The sequence below is a fragment of the Podarcis muralis genome, chromosome 8 (genome assembly GCF_964188315.1).
Source record: "Podarcis muralis chromosome 8, rPodMur119.hap1.1, whole genome shotgun sequence".
Classification (NCBI taxonomy): domain Eukaryota; kingdom Metazoa; phylum Chordata; class Lepidosauria; order Squamata; family Lacertidae; genus Podarcis; species Podarcis muralis.
In genome coordinates this window covers 76947673-76966471 of record NC_135662.1, presented here as the reverse complement: position 1 = coordinate 76966471, position 18799 = coordinate 76947673, and the positions used below count along the sequence as shown (strand labels likewise).

General features: G+C 45.2%; 1 protein-coding gene across 4 annotated transcripts in view; it reads right to left on the bottom strand.

The window, feature by feature from the left end:
• The window catches only part of OTULIN (OTU deubiquitinase with linear linkage specificity), a 29274-nt gene extending 11957 nt beyond the window's left edge, over positions 1–17317 (bottom strand). For 2 of the 4 annotated variants that reach the window (XM_028737957.2, XM_028737958.2), the window contains exons 1-5: positions 17190–17317; positions 13163–13407; positions 9855–10184; positions 3581–3657; positions 1814–1917 (exon numbers count right to left, since the gene is read on the bottom strand). In XM_028737957.2, coding sequence (XP_028593790.2) covers positions 1814–1917; positions 3581–3657; positions 9855–10184; positions 13163–13365 — 714 coding nt within the window. In that variant the 5' untranslated portion in view covers positions 13366–13407; positions 17190–17317. Of the gene's footprint in view, positions 1–1813; positions 1918–3580; positions 3658–4841; positions 4926–7146; positions 7265–9854; positions 10185–13162; positions 13408–17189 lie in introns of those variants that run through there. The other 2 variants (XM_077933358.1, XM_077933357.1) reach the window with 2 other exon arrangements.
• Between the last annotated feature and the right edge of the window lie 1482 nt (positions 17318–18799).

The following is an 18799-nucleotide window of genomic DNA, read 5'->3' as shown; positions in this document are numbered from 1 at the left end:
GGTCAGGGGGAAATTAAACCGGGGACGGGGGGGGGGGGGAGAACTAAAATCCAAAGGCTTGTCAACTTTTTTCTGAATTGGTTCTTTTTCATCTATTATACTTTTTATTTCTTATTTCTTATATTTCTATTGTGTGGAGTGTCCTTACCATTAAAAAAAGGGAAATTGTGGAATGAAAATGGGGGGGCCCTGGGGAGAGAACTTTTGTCTTTTATTAAGGGTATTGATGAGGAGTGTATAAATTTTAAATTCGAATAATGGTGTAAACAAATTAAGTTTTAATTAGAACTGAGAGCTTGTGGAGCCAACAATATGAAAGGGGAATATGGTAGGGGTGGGGGAAGGGGGGAGTCCCAGAAAGTGGATGTATGAAAATAAGGCTTTGAATGTACTTTAATCTTTACTTTCTGTATTTCTGAAAATCTTAATAAATATCATTTAAAAAAAAAAAAAAAGACTGGCCCGTACGGGCAGGGGTACCTTTACCTTTTTACAACAACAACAACAACAACAACAACAATAATAATAATAATAATAATTTATTATTTATACCCCGCCCATCGGACTGGGTTTCCCCAGCCACTCTGGGCGGCTTCCAACGGAACACTAAAATACAATAACCTATTAAACATTAAAAGCTTCCCTAAACAGGGCTGCATTTAGATGTCTTCTAAAAGTTTGGTAGTTGTTTTTCTCTTTGACATCTGGTGGGAGGGTGTTCCATAGAGCGGGTGCCACTACCGAGAAGGCCCTCTGCCTGGTTCCCTGTAACTTGGCTTCTCGTAGCGAGGGAACCGCCAGAAGGCCCTCGGTGCTGGACCTCAGTGTCCGGGCAGAACGATGGAGGTGGAGATGCTCCTTCAGGTATACTGGACCGAGGGCATTTAGGGCTTTAAAGGTCAGCAGCAACACTTTGAATTGTGCTCGGAAACATACTGGGAGCCAGTGTAGGTCTTTCAAGACCGGTGTTATATGGTCTCGGCTGCCGCACCCAGTCACCAGCCTAGCTGCTGCATTCTGGATTAGGTGTAGTTTCCGGGTCACCTTCAAAGGTAGCCGCACGTAGAGAGCATTGCAGTAGTCCAAGCGAGAGATAACCAGAGCATGTACCACTCTGGCGAGACACTCTACTACGATGTGTTCTACATGGCGCTGCCTTTAATGATGGCCCAGAAACACACGATGGTTCAGAATGAGGTCACTGAAACATGCTGGCTTTAATCTTTCAAGCAGAGAGGGGGAGAGGAAAAGGCTGCCAAATTCAAGAAGTTCGCTCCCAGTTCTTCCTTTTGAATTTGGCGCCGAAGCTTAACTTGTCCAGCGTTTGAGATCATGGCCCTATCGTCCAAATGGGAAAGCCCAAAACAGCATGGGTCAGATTTATTTGAAGGATACATATGCTATAATGTTATTGCTTTAGTTAAATAAGTTGTTTAAATTGTTATTAAGGAAATGATTGTTTTTCTCCTTCCAATAAAGTACAGCAGAAAAGTTGCCCAAATATAAACAGTTAACTTATTAAACCTCACAATGATTTCATAATTACTTGCCTACGTATTTCTAACAGTATAACCAAATCAGTAATTTCTGATATAACTGTAAAAACTACTCTGAAAAGTTATTATTCCAAAAATGAAACCCTCATCTGGTTGTAAATATTAAGGTTATACCAGCAAGAATGAGTCTTTCTGTAAAAAGATGATTTAAATCAAGTCTTACTGACTTAGTGATTTTAAATCAAATCCACCCTGCTACCAGGTAGGATTTTGTTGTACACAAACCTATGCACTATTGAAAGAAAATGAGATCAGACCTTCCTTATACATTTGGCCTGCGAGGTGGTTCCTCTCCATTCTTTTTGACAATAATCCATGATGCCGACTTCTGGTTCAACACTTAGCTTATTTTCTGGAAAATCTGAATTGCAATTAGGAAAAGAGAATCCATTTTAGTGGGGGAAAGTCAAAAGAAGCACAGTTCTCATCTGCATTACAAAAAAAAATAAATTATAGAAATTGCAGGCCTCTTTGGCTGCAAGACCCCTGAGCCTGGGTGAAGGGCACTCAGGAAGATTTTCAGCTTCGGTACAAACTACTTAAATTTCTTCAATCTATTCCATTTTGACATTTAATCAAGTCTTCTCTAAAGAGCTCATGCTTATTTCTGACGAGCAAAAGGAGTGTCTCACAGGTGGGTGCAGGACTGGTGGGGTGTGGGGCAAGACTTGCAGGGAAATCTTCCTTGAAAATAAATAAGTCGAGATGAAGGACTGCCCACCCACACTGCTCTTGTCCCTTTTAGGATATTCTGGTCTAATATTTGCTTCCTCCAGCGTGAAGCCTGGCTTTACATACCTAGCTTTGTTGGGATTGCGTGGAAAGGCTAATCGCAGTCTTTCTGCGATACGTGGTTTTCAACATTGTGATGTATCACCAGCTAAACATGATCATAATAAATAACAAGATGAAAAAATCATTTTTTAATAATTCCAGTAGCACCTTAAAGATCCACTAAATATAAGCTTTCAAGGTATGGGCTTTTGTGTGTAATACACACTTTGTCAGATACTCTGAAGCAGAGGAAACGAAGTGTGTATTACACACGAAAGCTCATACCTTGAAAGCTTATATTTAGTGGATCTTTAAGGTGCCACTGGAATTATTAAAAAAGATTTTTTCATTTTTCATCTTGTTATTTCTTATGACTATGACTGGTCAACACGGCTATCCACCTGAATCAGCAGCTAAACATTGCAATATATATTGATATATCACAATGTCTGAAAAAAGGATGGACCTATGCAGAGGCTGGCTTCAGTTTTCCCCACATTGTGTTTTTTTGCATAGCGCGTGCACGCGCACACACACACACATCATGATTTGTAATAGATTGGCAGGTCAAAAAATCATGAAACCAATATCACAATATGAACTTCAAACTGGTTTTAGATGAAATATCATGATTTGTTATATATTGCCAGATCAAAAGCTATGAAACCAATACAGTGGAACCTCCGTGGTCGAATGTAACCCATTCCAGAAGACCATTCGACTTCCGAAACGTTCGACAACCGAGGCCCAACAGGCGGGCAGCAAATTCGATGGAGAAAATGGAGAAACGTGCCTCAGAAGCCGTTTGACTTCTGAGGCACGTTTGAAAACGGAACCATTCACTTCCGGGTTTTCAGCGTTCAGGTTCCGAATCGTTCGGCTTCCGAGACGCTCGAAAACCGAGGTTCCACTGTATCACGATATGGACGTTCAAACCGGTACTGGGTGATATATTGATATATCGCCCAATCCTACTCTAGAAGGCAGCAATGGACTACCGCTGGGAATGAGGGTGTGTTTGGGGCGAAACTTTACAACTCATTTTGCTGCAAGGCGTTAAGGTGGGGGCAGTCAAGGCTCCGGTCCCACTGCCCCCCAAGTCCTGATGCTATAGGTTCTGTTATTTCCTCTGGGGTTGGCAGGTGGCAGGCTGCTCCCCTGAGGGCAACGCTCACAGAGGCTGCTGACCTCTACTTTACACAGAATTCAACTAATACATCATGCTCTATATGCGTAGCGCTGAAATGTACCTGAGGAGCCTGGCCCACACACAAGCAATACTTTTTCTCTCTCTATTTCTTCCGCATCACGGTACATGTCCTCCTCGCTGCAACAACATCAATACACACTTCACATAATGGCAAAGGGCTAATCCGTAGACATTTCTTTGAGTTAACTCCGGAGTGGGGAACCTTTGGCCCAGGGACAGGATGTGGCCTTTAAGACCTCACTAATTGGCCCTTGGCACCACCATTCTAGAATTATGATCATGGCTCTCGGTTGCATAAATGAGGAGAGGCAAGTACAGTATAGAAAACCCTGGATTTTGTGTGGGTGTAATGCAGAATTTTGGGTAAAGTGTGGAGTTGCACCTATTGCTCCGCCCACTTTTGGTTCTGGCCCTGCCCACCACCACCATACTGCCCCCAGGAGACTCCCTAAAAGCCAGTGTCAACCTTGGGCTGAGAAAGATTTCCCATTCCTGGAGTAAATAGCTATTAATAAGAAACAAGGTTGTTTTCTGCGATTGTGGGTTGTATCCAATGAAGTCGTCATATGAGCAGGACAATATCTGCAAGCACAACAGAACTCTTGCCTTCCCTCTCATCCTCCCCCTGAGTGTCTTCCCGCAAAAAGAAGAAGACAAACTCTGTTCCTTCAAGCCTCTGGAGGAGATTTGGGTGTGGAGGGTCAGGTGTTTCCTTAATAATTTTGTTAGCCCCAGCCACCCTGCGCAGCTTCCTATACAGTCGTACCTTGGTTCTCAAACTGAATCCGTTCTGGGAGTCCGTTCGACTCCCGAAACTGTTTGAAAACCAAGGCGCAGCTTCCAGTTGGTGCAGGAGCTTCCTGCAGTCAAACGGAAGCTGCGTCGGACCTCCGGCTTCTGAAAAACATTCGCAAACTTACTTCTGGGTTTGCGATGTTCGGGAGCTGATTTGTTCGTCAACTAAGCCATTCGAGAACCAAGGTATGACTGTACAGGGCTGCCCTCAGATGTCTTCTAAAGTTTACATAATTACTTATTTCCTTGACAACTGATGGGAGGGCGTTCCACAGGGTGGAAAATGTTCCCTCGCTTCTCGCAGTGAGGGAACTGCCAGAAGGCCCTCGGAGCTGGACCTCAGTGCTCATGGGATTCTACCTGCTCACACAATGACTTGGTTGGAGTCAACCAAATGGGCGTCGACTGTACATTCATTTGAGTAACAGTAAAAAAGAAAAGAAAAAACTTTACAAGTTGCAAATACTCCAAAAAAAAGTCAAAAGCAAGTAATAATGAAGACACACCTTTTCTTAAGATCTTAAGATCTCTAACAGTATCAGATTGTTGCCTCCCAGATTTAGAATGCATTTTGTTGGTGATGGCAAAACCTTTGGAATCATAAAAGAAGGGAAATAAAAAAAATCACATTATATTCAAAAAGCAGTCTAACAAAGCTTCTGCTACATTAAAACAAAAAACAAATCCACACATGTAAAACAGAAATCTTGTGTTCAGGTAAAGGTAAAGGTACCCCTGCCCGTATGGGCCAGTCTTGACAGACTCTAGGGTTGTGCGCCCATCTCACTCAAGAGGCCGGGGGCCAGCGCTGTCCGGAGACACTTCCGGGTCACATGGCCAGCGTGACAAGCTGCATCTGGCGAGCCAGCGCAGCACACGGAACGCCGTTTACCTTCCCGCTATAAAGCGGTCCCTATTTATCTACTTGCACCCGGGGGTGCTTTCGAACTGCTAGGTTGGCAGGCGCTGGGACCGAGCGACGGGAGCGCACCCCGCCGCGGGGATTTGAACCGCCGACCTTTCGATCGGCAAGCCTTAGGCGCTGAGGCTTTTACCCACAGCGCCACCCGCGTCCCACAGATACTTGGGAGTAACATCCTTCTGAATTCATATGGGGCTTAATTTGAAGGCAATCAGCATAAGGTTACATCACATCAAGGGCATCACATCTAGGACACATTATGGCCCGCATCCCAAGAGACTCAGGTACCCGCCTAAAGTTGTGGAATGTCCCCCAAGTGAGACACATCTGTCTCCACCATTGTTAACTTTCAGGAGGAATTCAAAAACATTCATGTTTATTCAGGCTTTTAGGTGGCTGAATTGAAATTGAAATTGGAGACAATAGTTAGAGTTGCCATATTTCAAAAAGTGAAAATTCAGACACATAAGTTCTTGAGCTATTTTAGGTAAGGTTGTTGAATTTGATGCCCTGCTAAATTTGCCTGTTTGCCCTCTGACGAAGAAATGGCCAGTCCATAATTTTAATGGTAGGTTTATTGTAGCTGTGAGAGACAGAATAACAACAGGAAAACCCCCGGAAACCCAGAAGACAAAAGTCAGAGATTGATGTGCGTTATAATGAGTGAAATAAGTATTTGATCCCCTATCTTTGTCAGGGGGCAAACGGGCAAAATTTAGCAGAGGAACAAATACTTTCCCCCCTCACTGTAGCTATTAATGATAAATTAACATGAGGCATTAAGGTAAGACGGGGAATACGCCAGAGAAATAATTTTGAGGAGATATGGAAGGTGTGTTTGGTGAATACGTACTGTTGAAATGGAAAGGGGTCAAACCATCGCAAGAGGTGTTGAAAATTTGGGAGGTTGAATAGTTGCGATGGAATGGAATAAAATAAATAAAAGTGAGATATAAATTAAGAAGAAATACAATAGATCTGGCTTCCTCAATCTTGGCTCTCCAGATGTTTTTGGCTTACAACTCCCATGATCCCTAGCTATTGGGACCAGTGGTCAGGGATGCTGGGGAATGTAGTCTCAAAACATCTGGAGGACCAAGTTTGAGGAAGCCTGGGTTAGTTCCAGTGCGGATCTTCCAGGAGCCCTTTTCTGTGAGCAGAGAGAGTTTTTCCAACTTAACACAAGAAAAGAGAACTAGCAATGTGCATCCGTATAGTTAAAGCTATGGTTTTCCCAGTAGTAATGTATGGAAGCGAGAGCTGGACCATAAAGAAGGCTGGAGGAGACTCTTGGGAGTCCCATGGACTGCAAGAAGATCAAACCTCTCCATTCTTAAGGAAATCAGTCCTGAGTGCTCACTGGAAGGACAGATCCTGAAGCTGAGGCTCCAATACTTTGGCCGCCTCATGAGAAGACTCCCTGGAAAAGACCCTGATGTTGGGAAAGATGGAGGGCACAAGGAGAAGGGGACGACAGAGGACGAGATGGTTGGACAGTGTTCTCGAAGCTACTAACATGAGTTTGACCAAACTGCGGGAGGCAGTGGAAGACAGGAGTGCCTGGCGTGCTCTGGTCCATGGGGTCACGAAGAGTCGGACACGACTAAACGACTAAACAACAACAACAATGTGCATCCACTAGCTTCTGCAATCTCTGGTCTATACTTGTGCTAAGCCCATCTGGTATTTGTAGCTCTTCTCCTGGGGCTTGTGCAACACTCCAGAGAATCATGCCACCGCGGGATTTCCTTTTGCTTCTGCGACTCTGGATCCAACCCGACAGTTTGGCTAATTCAGGTGGTGGCTGATCTGAAGGAGAGTGTCTCAACACCAGAAAGAGGTTGCTATCAAATGAATCTAACCCCAAAATTAATCTCAGAAGTACTTACTGTGGCCGGGCGAGCAAGCAGCAAGGGAGCTGGAGGAGCAGGTACATCATCGCCATCAAAATGCATGCTAAGTCATCCTACTGGGCAGGAGAAGACAGCAATCCGTGATGGACAGAGACTTGAAAAACAAAGGTAGCTTTTAGGTCCTGGTATTTGGCTTATTTGTCCAACAGCCTCGGCCTCTAAAACGACACCTCTCCTTTCAACGAAAGAAGGCTTGGACAGTTGGAAACACTGTATGCTTTTGTCAGAAGTTTGGTCGCCTCATCTGATTTGTTTCAAAGCCCTGGACAAGCTGCCAAGTACGGGGGCAATTTCCATGGGAGCTAGATCCGTTGGGATGAATGGATCCAGCGGATCTCCATTTCCCATCCTTGGCTCAGCGGTAACTACAGAGCATCTCCCCCATCCTTCCTGAGCCAGGTTCAGTGGATCTTAAAGAGAGAAGGGACTTAGGCTGGATCCCAAACCCGTTCAAACTCAGTCATATGTCCTGGCAACCTAGCATAAATTAAGCCAGCAACGCAGTACAGTGGTATCTTGTTTCTCAAACGCCTTGGTACTCAAACAACTTGGAAGCCAAACACTGCAAACCCAGAAGTAAATGTTCTGGTTCGCGAACATTTTTCGGAAGCTGAACATACTGTTTTGAATGTTACGCTTCCGATTTGAGTGTTACGCTGAGGTCTGTCTGCTTTTGCTACTTATTTTGCGTTTTTGTGGCTTTTTTGTTTTGTTTTTGTGACTGTGTGGTACCCAGTTCAGCTACTGATTGTGTGACTGCAGTACATTGTTTATTGCTTTCATTTTATGGATCAATGGTCTCGTTAAAATAGTAAAATTCATGTTAAAGTGCTGTTTTAAGGGTTATTTTTTAAAGTCTGGAACGGATTACAGTGGTACCTCAGGTTAAGTACTTAATTCGTTCCGGAGGTCCATTCTTAACCTGAAACTGTTCTTAACCTGAGGTACCACTTTAGCTAATGGGGCCTCCTGCTGCTGCCGCGCCGCTGGAGCACGATTTCTGTTCTCATCCTGAAGCAAAGTTCTTAACCTGAAGCACTATTTCTGGGTTAGCGGAGTCTGTAACCTGAAGCGTATGTAACCTGAAGCGTATGTAACCCAAGGTACCACTGTAATCCATTTTGCATTACTATCTGTGGGAAAGCGCGCCTTGGTTTTGGAGCGCTTTGGTTTTGGAACGGACTTCCGGAACGGATTAAGTTTGAGAACCAAGGCACCACCTTATTTTAAAGGCTTGTTTCCCTCTCTGCCAGGCGTAGGCAGACAAGTATCAGCTCCTCTGCTCCACTGCTGAATGGAACTAGAGTTGTGTAACTTTATGCTGGCTTTAACTTACAGCAGCTTGCTTTTCGCCAGCTTCCTGCACATAGGGCTCGACCCCTTCGTCTTTCCACACCCTGGAAGCGAAATGGGTACAACATTGCTCTAAAAAGGTGCCAATTGTTCTGCCTGGGGTACTAGGTTGTGTCATTTTAGGGGTGTGAGGCTTAATTTATGTACATTTCTTCAGTGAGGGGTATTAACAATCCATTTGAGAAAACTTGCTATTGTTTTTGTGACTGGACAATATTTAGCTTGGCAAGTCTACACTTGAACTGCTTCTGCTCAAATGGTTACTCTGTTTGCTATTCACATAAAGGTAAAGATAAAGGACCCCTGACAGTTCAGTCCAGTCATGAACGGCTCTGGGGTTGTGGCATTCATCTTGCTTTACTGGCTAAGGAAGCCGACATTTGTCCGCAGGCAGTTTTTCCGGGTCATGTGGCCAGCATGACTAAGCCGCTTCTGTTGAAACCAGAGCAGCGCACGGAAACGCCTTTAACTTTCCTCGCCAGAGCAATACCTATTTAGCATCTCAAATGCCTGACTGGATTCTACATGGGCAGAAGTTTTCGTTACATCAGATTTCTAACCTCTGCGGTAATATTGGCCACCAAACAACGGAAAATACTTAAGCCCTCTTTTAGTTGTTTTACATTTTAATATAGCACTTTATCTTTTACTAGGAACATTTGAGAGGTTTTGTACATAGGCTTTTAAGGTTTGGCCTAGAAAGAGAGGCTGGGTAATCAGAACGTCTTATCTCCCAAACAAAGGATCAAATCAGAATTTCAGGTTGGCTTCTTCATCCTGCAGTTACTTATTTTCTACAGGCACCAGAACACTTACCATGGTGATTTGCAAGGTGAAATCAGTATCAACACACCAAACAGGAAGATTTGCTGAAAATAAATGGTTTTACCCATTGGTCCCCCAATACAAAGAAACACTTTGAAAGAACAGATGAACTGAGGTTTAAATTGTGATCAGGATTTGAAAGCAAAGCTTGAAATGGCCTAGCAATTCTAGATTAAAGCAGCAACCGGGTTAGCCTTAACCATGGTTAGTGCTGGTGCAGAAGTAAATATCAAAGGGTAGTTAAGGCAGACCATGCAAAAGAGAAGATTTGTGCTAGACAGGGAAGGGAAAAGCCCATGTTTTTCCAAGCAAACTTTCTATTCGCAAAACACAGTTTGCAAGGACCACATTTTGCATTTGTCTGAAGAACGAACCCATCGCACATGGAAACTTGCTCATTCTTCCAATAAAATAACTTCTATTACCTATTTAGCATCTGGAAAAATATGGTAAAGTCACAGGTCTGAAAAGGCTTCTTCAGCAAAACTTTAATGACAAAAACTCACTAGTCTACAGATGATTCCATTGGGGAAGTGATGAGCGAGGCAGGTAGGTTTTCTTTACTTCTGTGAGAATTATCTTGGTGGGGTCGAGATACTTTTGAGACCTCTGTCTGGGTCCTCTTTGTACAATTGTCGCCATCTTCTTTGACGGTCAACGCAGAGCTCCCTTTGTAGCTCATGCTGGAACTTACGGAAGACATTTTGTCATGAGGAGTGCATTTTTCCTTTTTGTTTTTAGAAAACTGTATACCAAAAATACTTTTTTTCCGCTTCTCTTCTGCGGTAACGGAAAGACCAGTTGCCTTCCTCGCCATTGGCTGTGACATCCCAGGGCTATGAGAAAAATATATGAAAAGCCTCTGTGAGGCTTAAAAGCTTATTCACTCTTACACAGTTCAAATAGTCCTAATGAGACACGAAGCAACATGGGATATGGTGTCTGAATAATGGATCGAGCACGCTTAATTTGCAGAGCATCATTTCACATAATTAACTGAACTTGCATGTGGTCTTAACTCCCAGGTTTACGACCAGATGTAGACACAGCATTTAGTCTGCAATATTCTTATAATGAAATCAGTACTCATTTGTAAGGTAAAGGTACCCCTGCCCATACGGGCCAGTCTTGCCAGACTCTAGGGTTGTGCGCTCATCTCACTCTATAGGCCGGGAGCCAGCGCTGTCCGGAGACACTTCCGGGTCACGTGGCCAGTGTGACAAGCTGCATCTGGCGAGCCAGAGCCGCACACGGAACGCCGTTTACCTTCCCGCTGGTAAGCGGTCCCTATTTATCTACTTGCACCCGGGGGTGCTTTCGAACTGCTAGGTTGGCAGGTGCTGGGACCGAACGAGGGGAGCGCACCCCGCCGCGGGGATTCGAACCGCCGACCTGACGATCGGCAAGTCCTAGGCGCTGAGGTTTTACCCACAGCGCCACCCGCGTCCCCTCAACTCATTTGTATCAGCTCCTTAAAGTAAAAAAACCAGACAATGTAAACCGTAATTAATGTGGGCTTGTTTTTCACATATATTCCCTTTTCTCTTCTCTTTCGGCATATTCAAAATTAACTCACTAACTACAAGTGGTAGAAGTTTGCTTCCTGAAGCAAAGAAAACGGGCATCTTCAATATTCCAGGAAGAGCCGTTTCTTCGCAAGTTACAGAGCAGAAAACCCAAGCTTGTCATTGAGCATAAACCCAAGAGGGATTTGCAACCAGTCTTGGCTGCATGAGAATTGTCCTTGCACAATAAGCGTGCTGATCACATTTTTACAGAAAGCGCCCAGCCAATAATCTCAGTATTTTAGAAACCAAACCTCCACTCACCCCATATTTTTTAATTAATTGATCCTAGGAATTTTACCACCCTCCTCAAATGTTCACATTCTCTCTGTGCCTACAAAACAACTTTGCATCATCTCTCCTTGAAAGTTAATCAACAGTCAAGGGAACAATGGCTGCATCTGCTTGGTACATTTAAAGCCATTATCATACCACTTTTAATTGCCCTACTCTCCTGAGAGCTGTAGTTTGTTAAATGTCCTGAAAGTTGTTAGGAGACCCCTATTTAACTAACAGAGCTACAATTGGCACAGTGGTTTAGCAGTAAATCTCTCTTTGGACTCACAGCTGTCCACGGAGGCGCAGGTTAATTCTTTGTCCAGGGCGGCTGTCTACCAGCTCCACCTGGTACGCAGGCTAAGACCCTACCTGCCCGCAGACTGTCTCACCAGAGTGGTACATGCTCTGGTTATCTCTCACTTGGACTACTGCAATGCGCTCTATGTAGGGCTACCTTTGAAGGTGACCTGGAAACTGCAATTACAGTGGTGCCTCGCAAGACGAAAATAATCCGTTCCGCGAGTCTCTTCGTCTAGCGGTTTTTTTGTCTTGCAAAGCAACCCTATTAGCGGCTTAGCGGATTAGCGCTATTAGCGGTTTAGCGGCTATTAAAGGCTTAGCGGCTAAAAGGCTATTAGCGGCTTAGTGGCTTAGAAAAGGAGGGGGGGGGAGCGAAAAAAAATCGCAAGACTCGCAAGACGTTTTCGTCTTGCGAAGCAAGCCCATAGGGAAAATCGTCTTGCGAAGCAACTCAAAAACGGAAAACCCTTTCGTCTAGCGGGTTTTTCGTCTTGCGAGGCATTCGTCTTGCGGGGCACCACTGTAATTCAGAATGCGGCAGCTAGACTGGTGACTGGGAGTGGTCGCCGGGACCACATAACACTGGTCCTGAGATCTGCATTGGCTCCCAGTACATTTCTGAGCACAATTCAAAGTGTTGGTGCTGACCTTTAAAGCCCTAAATGACCTCGGTCCTGTATACCTGAAGGAGCGTCTCCACCCCCATCATTCAGCCCGGACACTGAGATCCATCGCTGAGGGCCTTCTGGCAGTTCCCTCACTGCGAGAAGTGAGTTTACAGGGAACCAGGCAGAGGGCTTTCTCGGTAGTGGTGCCCGCCTTGTGGAACGCCCACCCTTCAGATGTGAAGGAAATAAGCAGCTATCTTATCTTTAAAAGGCATCTGAAGGCAGCCCTGTTTAGGGAAGTTTTTAATATTTAATGCTGGATTGTTTTTAACACTTGATTGGAAGCCGCCCAGAGTGGCTGGGGAAACTCAGCCAGATGGGCGATGTATAAATAATAAATTATTATTCCTAGGGAAAGCTGACAACTGTAGCTCCTTCCCAATATTTTATATATGGTGAAGTAAGCACTCCTGTGTAGGAATTGGTGTTTCTCCAAACATGCATGTAATTGTATGTAATGAGGCTGACATATGTGCTAATTTAATTACAAAAGACCATCAGAACAATGTCTCACATCTTGCCTGTGCACAGCAAAACAGACGGCATGCGCACAAGTGATTTTTTTAATAGGAAATTTATCATACACAAAGCAGAATAGTTTACTCTTGCTGGGTGCAACACAACCAGAAATCAAATGATCGAGATTATTTGCAGTTTCGCTATTTATGAAGTGCATGTGTGCTTTGTGGGAGCCAGTCAGACAAACAGGACTTTATTCTCTCTGCACCGGCATTTTACAGAGAGAAGGGGAAGGAATTCAACTACGAAGCTTGTATGTGAACTATTCAAAATGTTCGTGTGTGTGTAGGGGCAGCTGGCAAAGGGAACAGATATGTCTATTCCTCATCTCTGAATCTTACCACCTTTTACTATGACAAATAATGCAGCTTAGATGTTACCCAAAGCGTTAACACACAAATTGAATTGATCAAACAGAAACATAAGCAAATCCTTGGCTTTATTTTTAAACCCTATTAATCCGCGGTTAACGAAAGCGCTTACCTTTCTTGGGTGGCCTGGCTGCTACTTAGCTTAAATCGCTTAGTATTGTCTGTAAGAGTTGCAATGCCGGGGCTGGTGCAAACCTGCCTTTCCAGAACTGGTTTTGGCCCAGTCGGTTTGTTCTCATCTCCCTCAGCAGCAGCGAGGACAGTCTTTCTCCCATCCGGAGGCCTGCAAAGCTGTCGGTCCTTATCTGCGCTCATCTCTGCAGGGCAGAAAAGCCTCTTTGAAGTTGCAAGCCACCACTTTAGAGGAAGGGGAATCAGGAAAAGAGAGAGAGATCCATCAAAATCCGCAACCAGAAAGTGGAGGAGTACCAAGATGAATGGAAGAAATTTAAGGATTATTTAGTTAAATATGCTGAGATAATATAAGTAGAATTACTTGTGAGTACCAGATTGGCCTAGGAGTTAAGTATGTTAAATTGCATAACACTATGGATAGAAGTAAATATGAAAAGAAAGAAAGATGTTAATTGACCAAGTTACTTTTATTTGAAAACAGTACAGTGGTGCCTCGCAAGACGAAATTAATTCGTTCCGCAAGTTTTTTCTTCTTGCGAGTTTTTCGTCTTGCGAAGCACGGTTTCCCATAGGAATGCATTGAAAATCAATTAATGCGTTCCTAGGGAAACCGCCTTCAGACCAGGTCCGGGGACAGTCTGTCCCCCGACCTCTTCTGAAGGCTGGGGGGGGGGGGGAACAAGGGCTTCTGAAGGCTGGGGGGGCTGGGGGGGAACAAGGGCTTTGCTGCCGACCCCCAGCATTTTAAAATCTCACCGCGACACGGGGAGATTTTAAAATGCTGGGGGTCAGCAGCGAACGCTTCGCTGATCCCGGGACGGCAGGCAGATCTGCACCGCCATCCAGAGCGGGGCGGGACTTAGCCCCGCTCGGGATGGCAGTCCCGGGACGGCAGACAGCTCTGCGCCGGCATCCAGAGCGGGGCGGGACTTCTCTGCTGTCCCGGGGAGATTTTAAAATGCTGGGGGTCGGCAGCGAACGCTTCGCTCCCGCCCGCCAGCATTTTAAGATCGCCCGGGGCAGCGGAGAAGTCTCCGCTGTCCCGGGAAGGCAGGCGGGGGGGAGCAAAGACTTTTGCCCCCCGCCGGCCTTCAGAAGAGGTCCAGGACCTCTTCTGAAGGCCGGCTGTGGGCGAAAGTCTTTGCTCCCGACCGCCAGCAATTTAAAACAGGTCCCCGGAGATTTCCCTATGGGCTTTCGTCTTGCGAAGCAAGCCCATAGGGAAATTCGTCTTGCGAAGCGCCTCCGAAACAGAAAACCCTTTCGTCTTGCGGGTTTTCCGTCTTGCGAGGCATTCGTCTTGCGGGGTACCACTGTATTGGAAAACTGCTGCAATGAGTTATATGGAAACTCAGCTAGGGGGATCTGAGGAAGTCATATAACAATGGTAACAAAGGTGGGATTATAACAGGATAAATGTTTGTCTGTTTGTTTGCTTCTTTTTTATACTGTAATGTTTTTCTTTTTTGTTGTTTATGTTTGCTATAAATTTGGAAAACCAATTTAAAAAATTGGAAAAAAGAGAGATCCATCAGGAGGAAGGAATTTTGAGAAATCCTAGGTAATAATAATAATAATAATAATAATAAAATTTATTTATATCCCGCCCTCCCCAGCCGAAGCCGGGCTCAGGGCGGCTAACAACAATAAAATAGTGCAACATTCTAAAAACATTTCATTATAAAAATTAATTAAAATCCAATTGATGGCAACCATTAAAATAATAATAATAAATTATTGTAAAAGGTAGTCCCTTTTACAGTTTGCTTTTTAAAAAATGAGTGTAAACAAGGGCTAGGGAAGTTTGTAGTAGTAGTAGTAGTAGTAATAATAATAATAGCAATGCTGGGAGCAAGCAAGGATCAGTTTCCCAGGTAGTTCAGTCGGTAGAGCATGATACTCTCAGGGTAATATGTTCGAGCCCCGATTTGGGGAGAAAGATTCCTGCACAGCCGGGGGTTGGACTAGATGACTCAGGGGGTCCCTTCCAACTCTACAATTCTGATCACGCCTTGCATTACAAGCCACAGCATTTGCCACTGTCTCAGAGGCTAGACTTGGAGGGGGAAACACAACCCCATACCCTCCAACATTTCTCCGATGAAAATAGGGACACGTCCCATTCTATAATAATTTGACTACAGTGGTACCTCGGGTTAAATACGCTTCAGGTTACATATGCTTCAGGTTACATATGCTTCAGGTTACAGACTCCGCTAACCCAGAAATAGTACCTCGGGTTAAGAACTTTGCTTCAGGATGAGAACAGAAATTGTGTGGTAGCAGCGGGAGGCCCCATTAGCTAAAGTGGTACCTCAGGTTAAGAACAGTTTCAGGGTAGGAACGGACCTCTGGAACGAATTAAGTGCGTAACCAGAGGTACCACTGGATTTATACCCTGTACATCTTACTGGGTTGCCCCAGCCACTCTGGGCAGCTTCCAACATATGTAAAAACATAATTAAACATTTTTTAAAAAACACTTCCCTATGCAAGATTGCCTTCAGAAGGCTTGGAGGGGGTCGGATAACTCCATAAAGGTAAAGGGACCCCTGACCCCTGACCATTAGGTCCAGTCGTGACTGACTCTGGGGTTGCGGCGCTCATCTCGCTTTATTGGCCGAGGGAGCCGGCGTACAGCTTCCGGGTCATGTGGCCAGCATGACTAAGTCACTTCTGGCGAACCAGAGCAGCGCACAAAAACGCCGTTTACCTTCCCACCAGAGTGGTACCTATTTATCTACTTGAACTTTGATGTGCTTTCGAACTGCTAGGTTGGCAGGAGCAACGGGAGCTCACCCCGCCGCGGGGATTCGAATTGCCGACCTTCTGATCGGCAAGTCCTAGGCTCAGTGGTTTAACCCACAGCGCCACCCATGTTCCATGGATAACTCCATACCCTCCAACATTTCTCCAATGAAAATAAGGACATCTTAAGCAGGGCTTTTTTTCAGCCGGAACACTCCGGGACTTTGTTCCGGAACCTGCCCTGAGGGTTCCATCACCTCTCTGTGCCCATAATCATCCAGATGCTGTGGGCAGGCGGCGCATTTTCTGGGTGGGGAGATTTGGATGGAGTTGGCATGTCACACGCTTTTTTCAGCGATTCTCTTCTCTTCCAAAAGAAGCTCTATAAGGGAGGCGCAACGCGATGTGTGTTTTTCGCGACTCGCTAAAAAATAGCCTAACCCCTTTGATGGCTCCCTTAAAAAATAGCCCAACCCCTTTGATGGCTCCCTAAAAAATAGCCCAACCCCTTTGATGGCTCCCTAAAAAATAGCCCAGCCCCTTTGATGGCTCCCTAAAAAATAGCCCAGCCCCTTTGATGGCTCCCTAAAAAATAGCCCAGCCCCTTTGATGGCTCCCTAAAAAATAGCCCAACCACTTTGATGGCTCCCTAAAAAATAGCCCAACCCCTTTGATGGCTCCCTAAAAAATAGCCCAACCACTTTGGCATCCTCTTGAAAGAAGCTCAACGACTTAGGGTTGTCCGTCCCAAAAAACGGCGGTGGGAGTTCCTGCACCCCCTTTTTCTAGGTGGAGGGGGGGGGGGAGAACTGATCTTAACTGGGATCAAATCAGAAACCGGGACGTTTTCTCTAAATTAGGGACGTCCTAGAAAATTAGGGACACTTGGGAAAGGTCTGCAATCCTAAGCGAACCCAGCGGGGGTTGCTTCCAGGAAAGCGAGTTCGGGGCTGGGGCGGTCCGCAATCCTGATCAGGCACGCTTCTCCTTTGTGGTTTTACTCGGGAGTAAGCCTCGGCGGAATCAAGCAGCCGCGTGTCGGGAGAGGGAGCCCCTGGAAGAGCCGAGATTGCCCGGCCGGGGTTCTACTGGGGCGGCGGCGGCGATGCGCTTTCCGCCCAGCAGCCCTTTGAAAACCTCCGGGCAGATGCGCGCGGACAGGATCGGGCGCAAGGCGCGGGGCGGGGCAATCGGATCTCTCGCCTTTTGCAGGGCGCAGCGGAAATAATAATAATAATAATAAGATTTGAAATTACCTCGGTCGCAGCAGTGGTTTCATCATTCAATGTCCGGCTCTACTTTAAATATATATCTATATCTATAGACTGCTCCCTTTGCTTCCGCGTTTCCTCTATAAACTTACAACCTACAGACTCACACGTGCCGAGCTAATTTCCGGGTACACCTACGAAACCAAGTTCCGGGTTGCATTGCATTGCATTGCTAAAAACTATAAATATCCAAGTAGTTGACTTCACCCCCTTCATGGTCTCCTGAGACAGTCGGATGCAGACAACAATGATATATATATTATTATATCGTGTAGAATGCATGTATTATTTTATATCATATTGCACATGATTAAAAAATTGTATTACTGTAGATCAACATGCTGTTCTATTATATAGAATTATATATATGATATACTGTAATTTATATCTTCTTCTTCGGCGATCGCTCGTAGCCGAGTAAGATTGCCTTCCATGAATAAGGTCTTAATATTACATTACTGCATATATAATGTATATAATATATATCTATATGTGTGTGTGTATTACGCCAGGGGAAAATGCAGGGTATGAATAAATGAACAAATGTGTAACAATAAAAAATAATAATAATAATAATAATAATAATAATAATAATAATAATAATAATAATAATAATTTAAAAAGAAAAACGAACCAAGAAGTTCCATCTCAGGCAGCACCGGTTGCTGTTCTCTACTTTTCGTACCTCTTTGGTGCTTCTTCCCCCTACTTCTCCCCGCCCCCGCCCCTTGGCCTTAAGCGCCAAAGCCGCAATTAATAGCTCTCCCACAATGCTTTGCGGGAGGAAGGGAAGGGGGTGGCCTCTGCCCTTGCCCAAGATGGCAGCTCCCTGTATCTTTGGGGTCGGCTCTCCTCGCTGCCTTTGCAGAAGCGATTGAGGTCCTTAGTTAGCCGCGTTATTTTATTTAATTATTATCTATTTTTTTATTTTATACCTGCAGAGGGAGAGAGAGGGCTGCGTCAGGGGCGCCGCGCCTGCTTGCAACGGCGTGTTTTGGCAAATATTTATTTTCTTTCCGAGCGGGCAGGACACCCGCCGTTCCATAGCAGGGATATTGCAGCGAGGCTGCAGTCTTACGCACGCTTCAGTTGGGACAAGAAACAAACAAGCGCAAAGGTGTCCCTTAAATAACCTGACATTTCAGCATGTTGCAAGCTTCCTTGTCCCTGGAGGGTCCTCTTTGCAAAGAGTAGGACTTCTGCAGGAAGCGGGTGCACCCTGAGCCGCCACCCGGCTTGCGCAAAAGGCCCAATAAAACCTGTGGCGCATGGTATGCAGTCGGGCTGGTCGCTCGTGGCAGAGGGAAAAACCCATAATATCTGGGGCAGGGCACAGACCTTGAGAGGAAGGCTTGCGATTTGCAGGGGAGAAGTGTTTTCTCAGCCCTGTCTACCCACAGTAGGGCTGCTAAGAGCGTTGACTCGATGGATATTGTAGTTAGGAAAGGTTCGGAAAATGGCAGCCAAACACACACACCTCAACCTCAACGGGAAACTGTAAAAGCAGATAGATGTGAAGTACACAACTCCCAGTCTAGTACAGAAGACAGGCATGTTGTTGCTGTTGTTAGACTTTATATACCATCCTATACTCG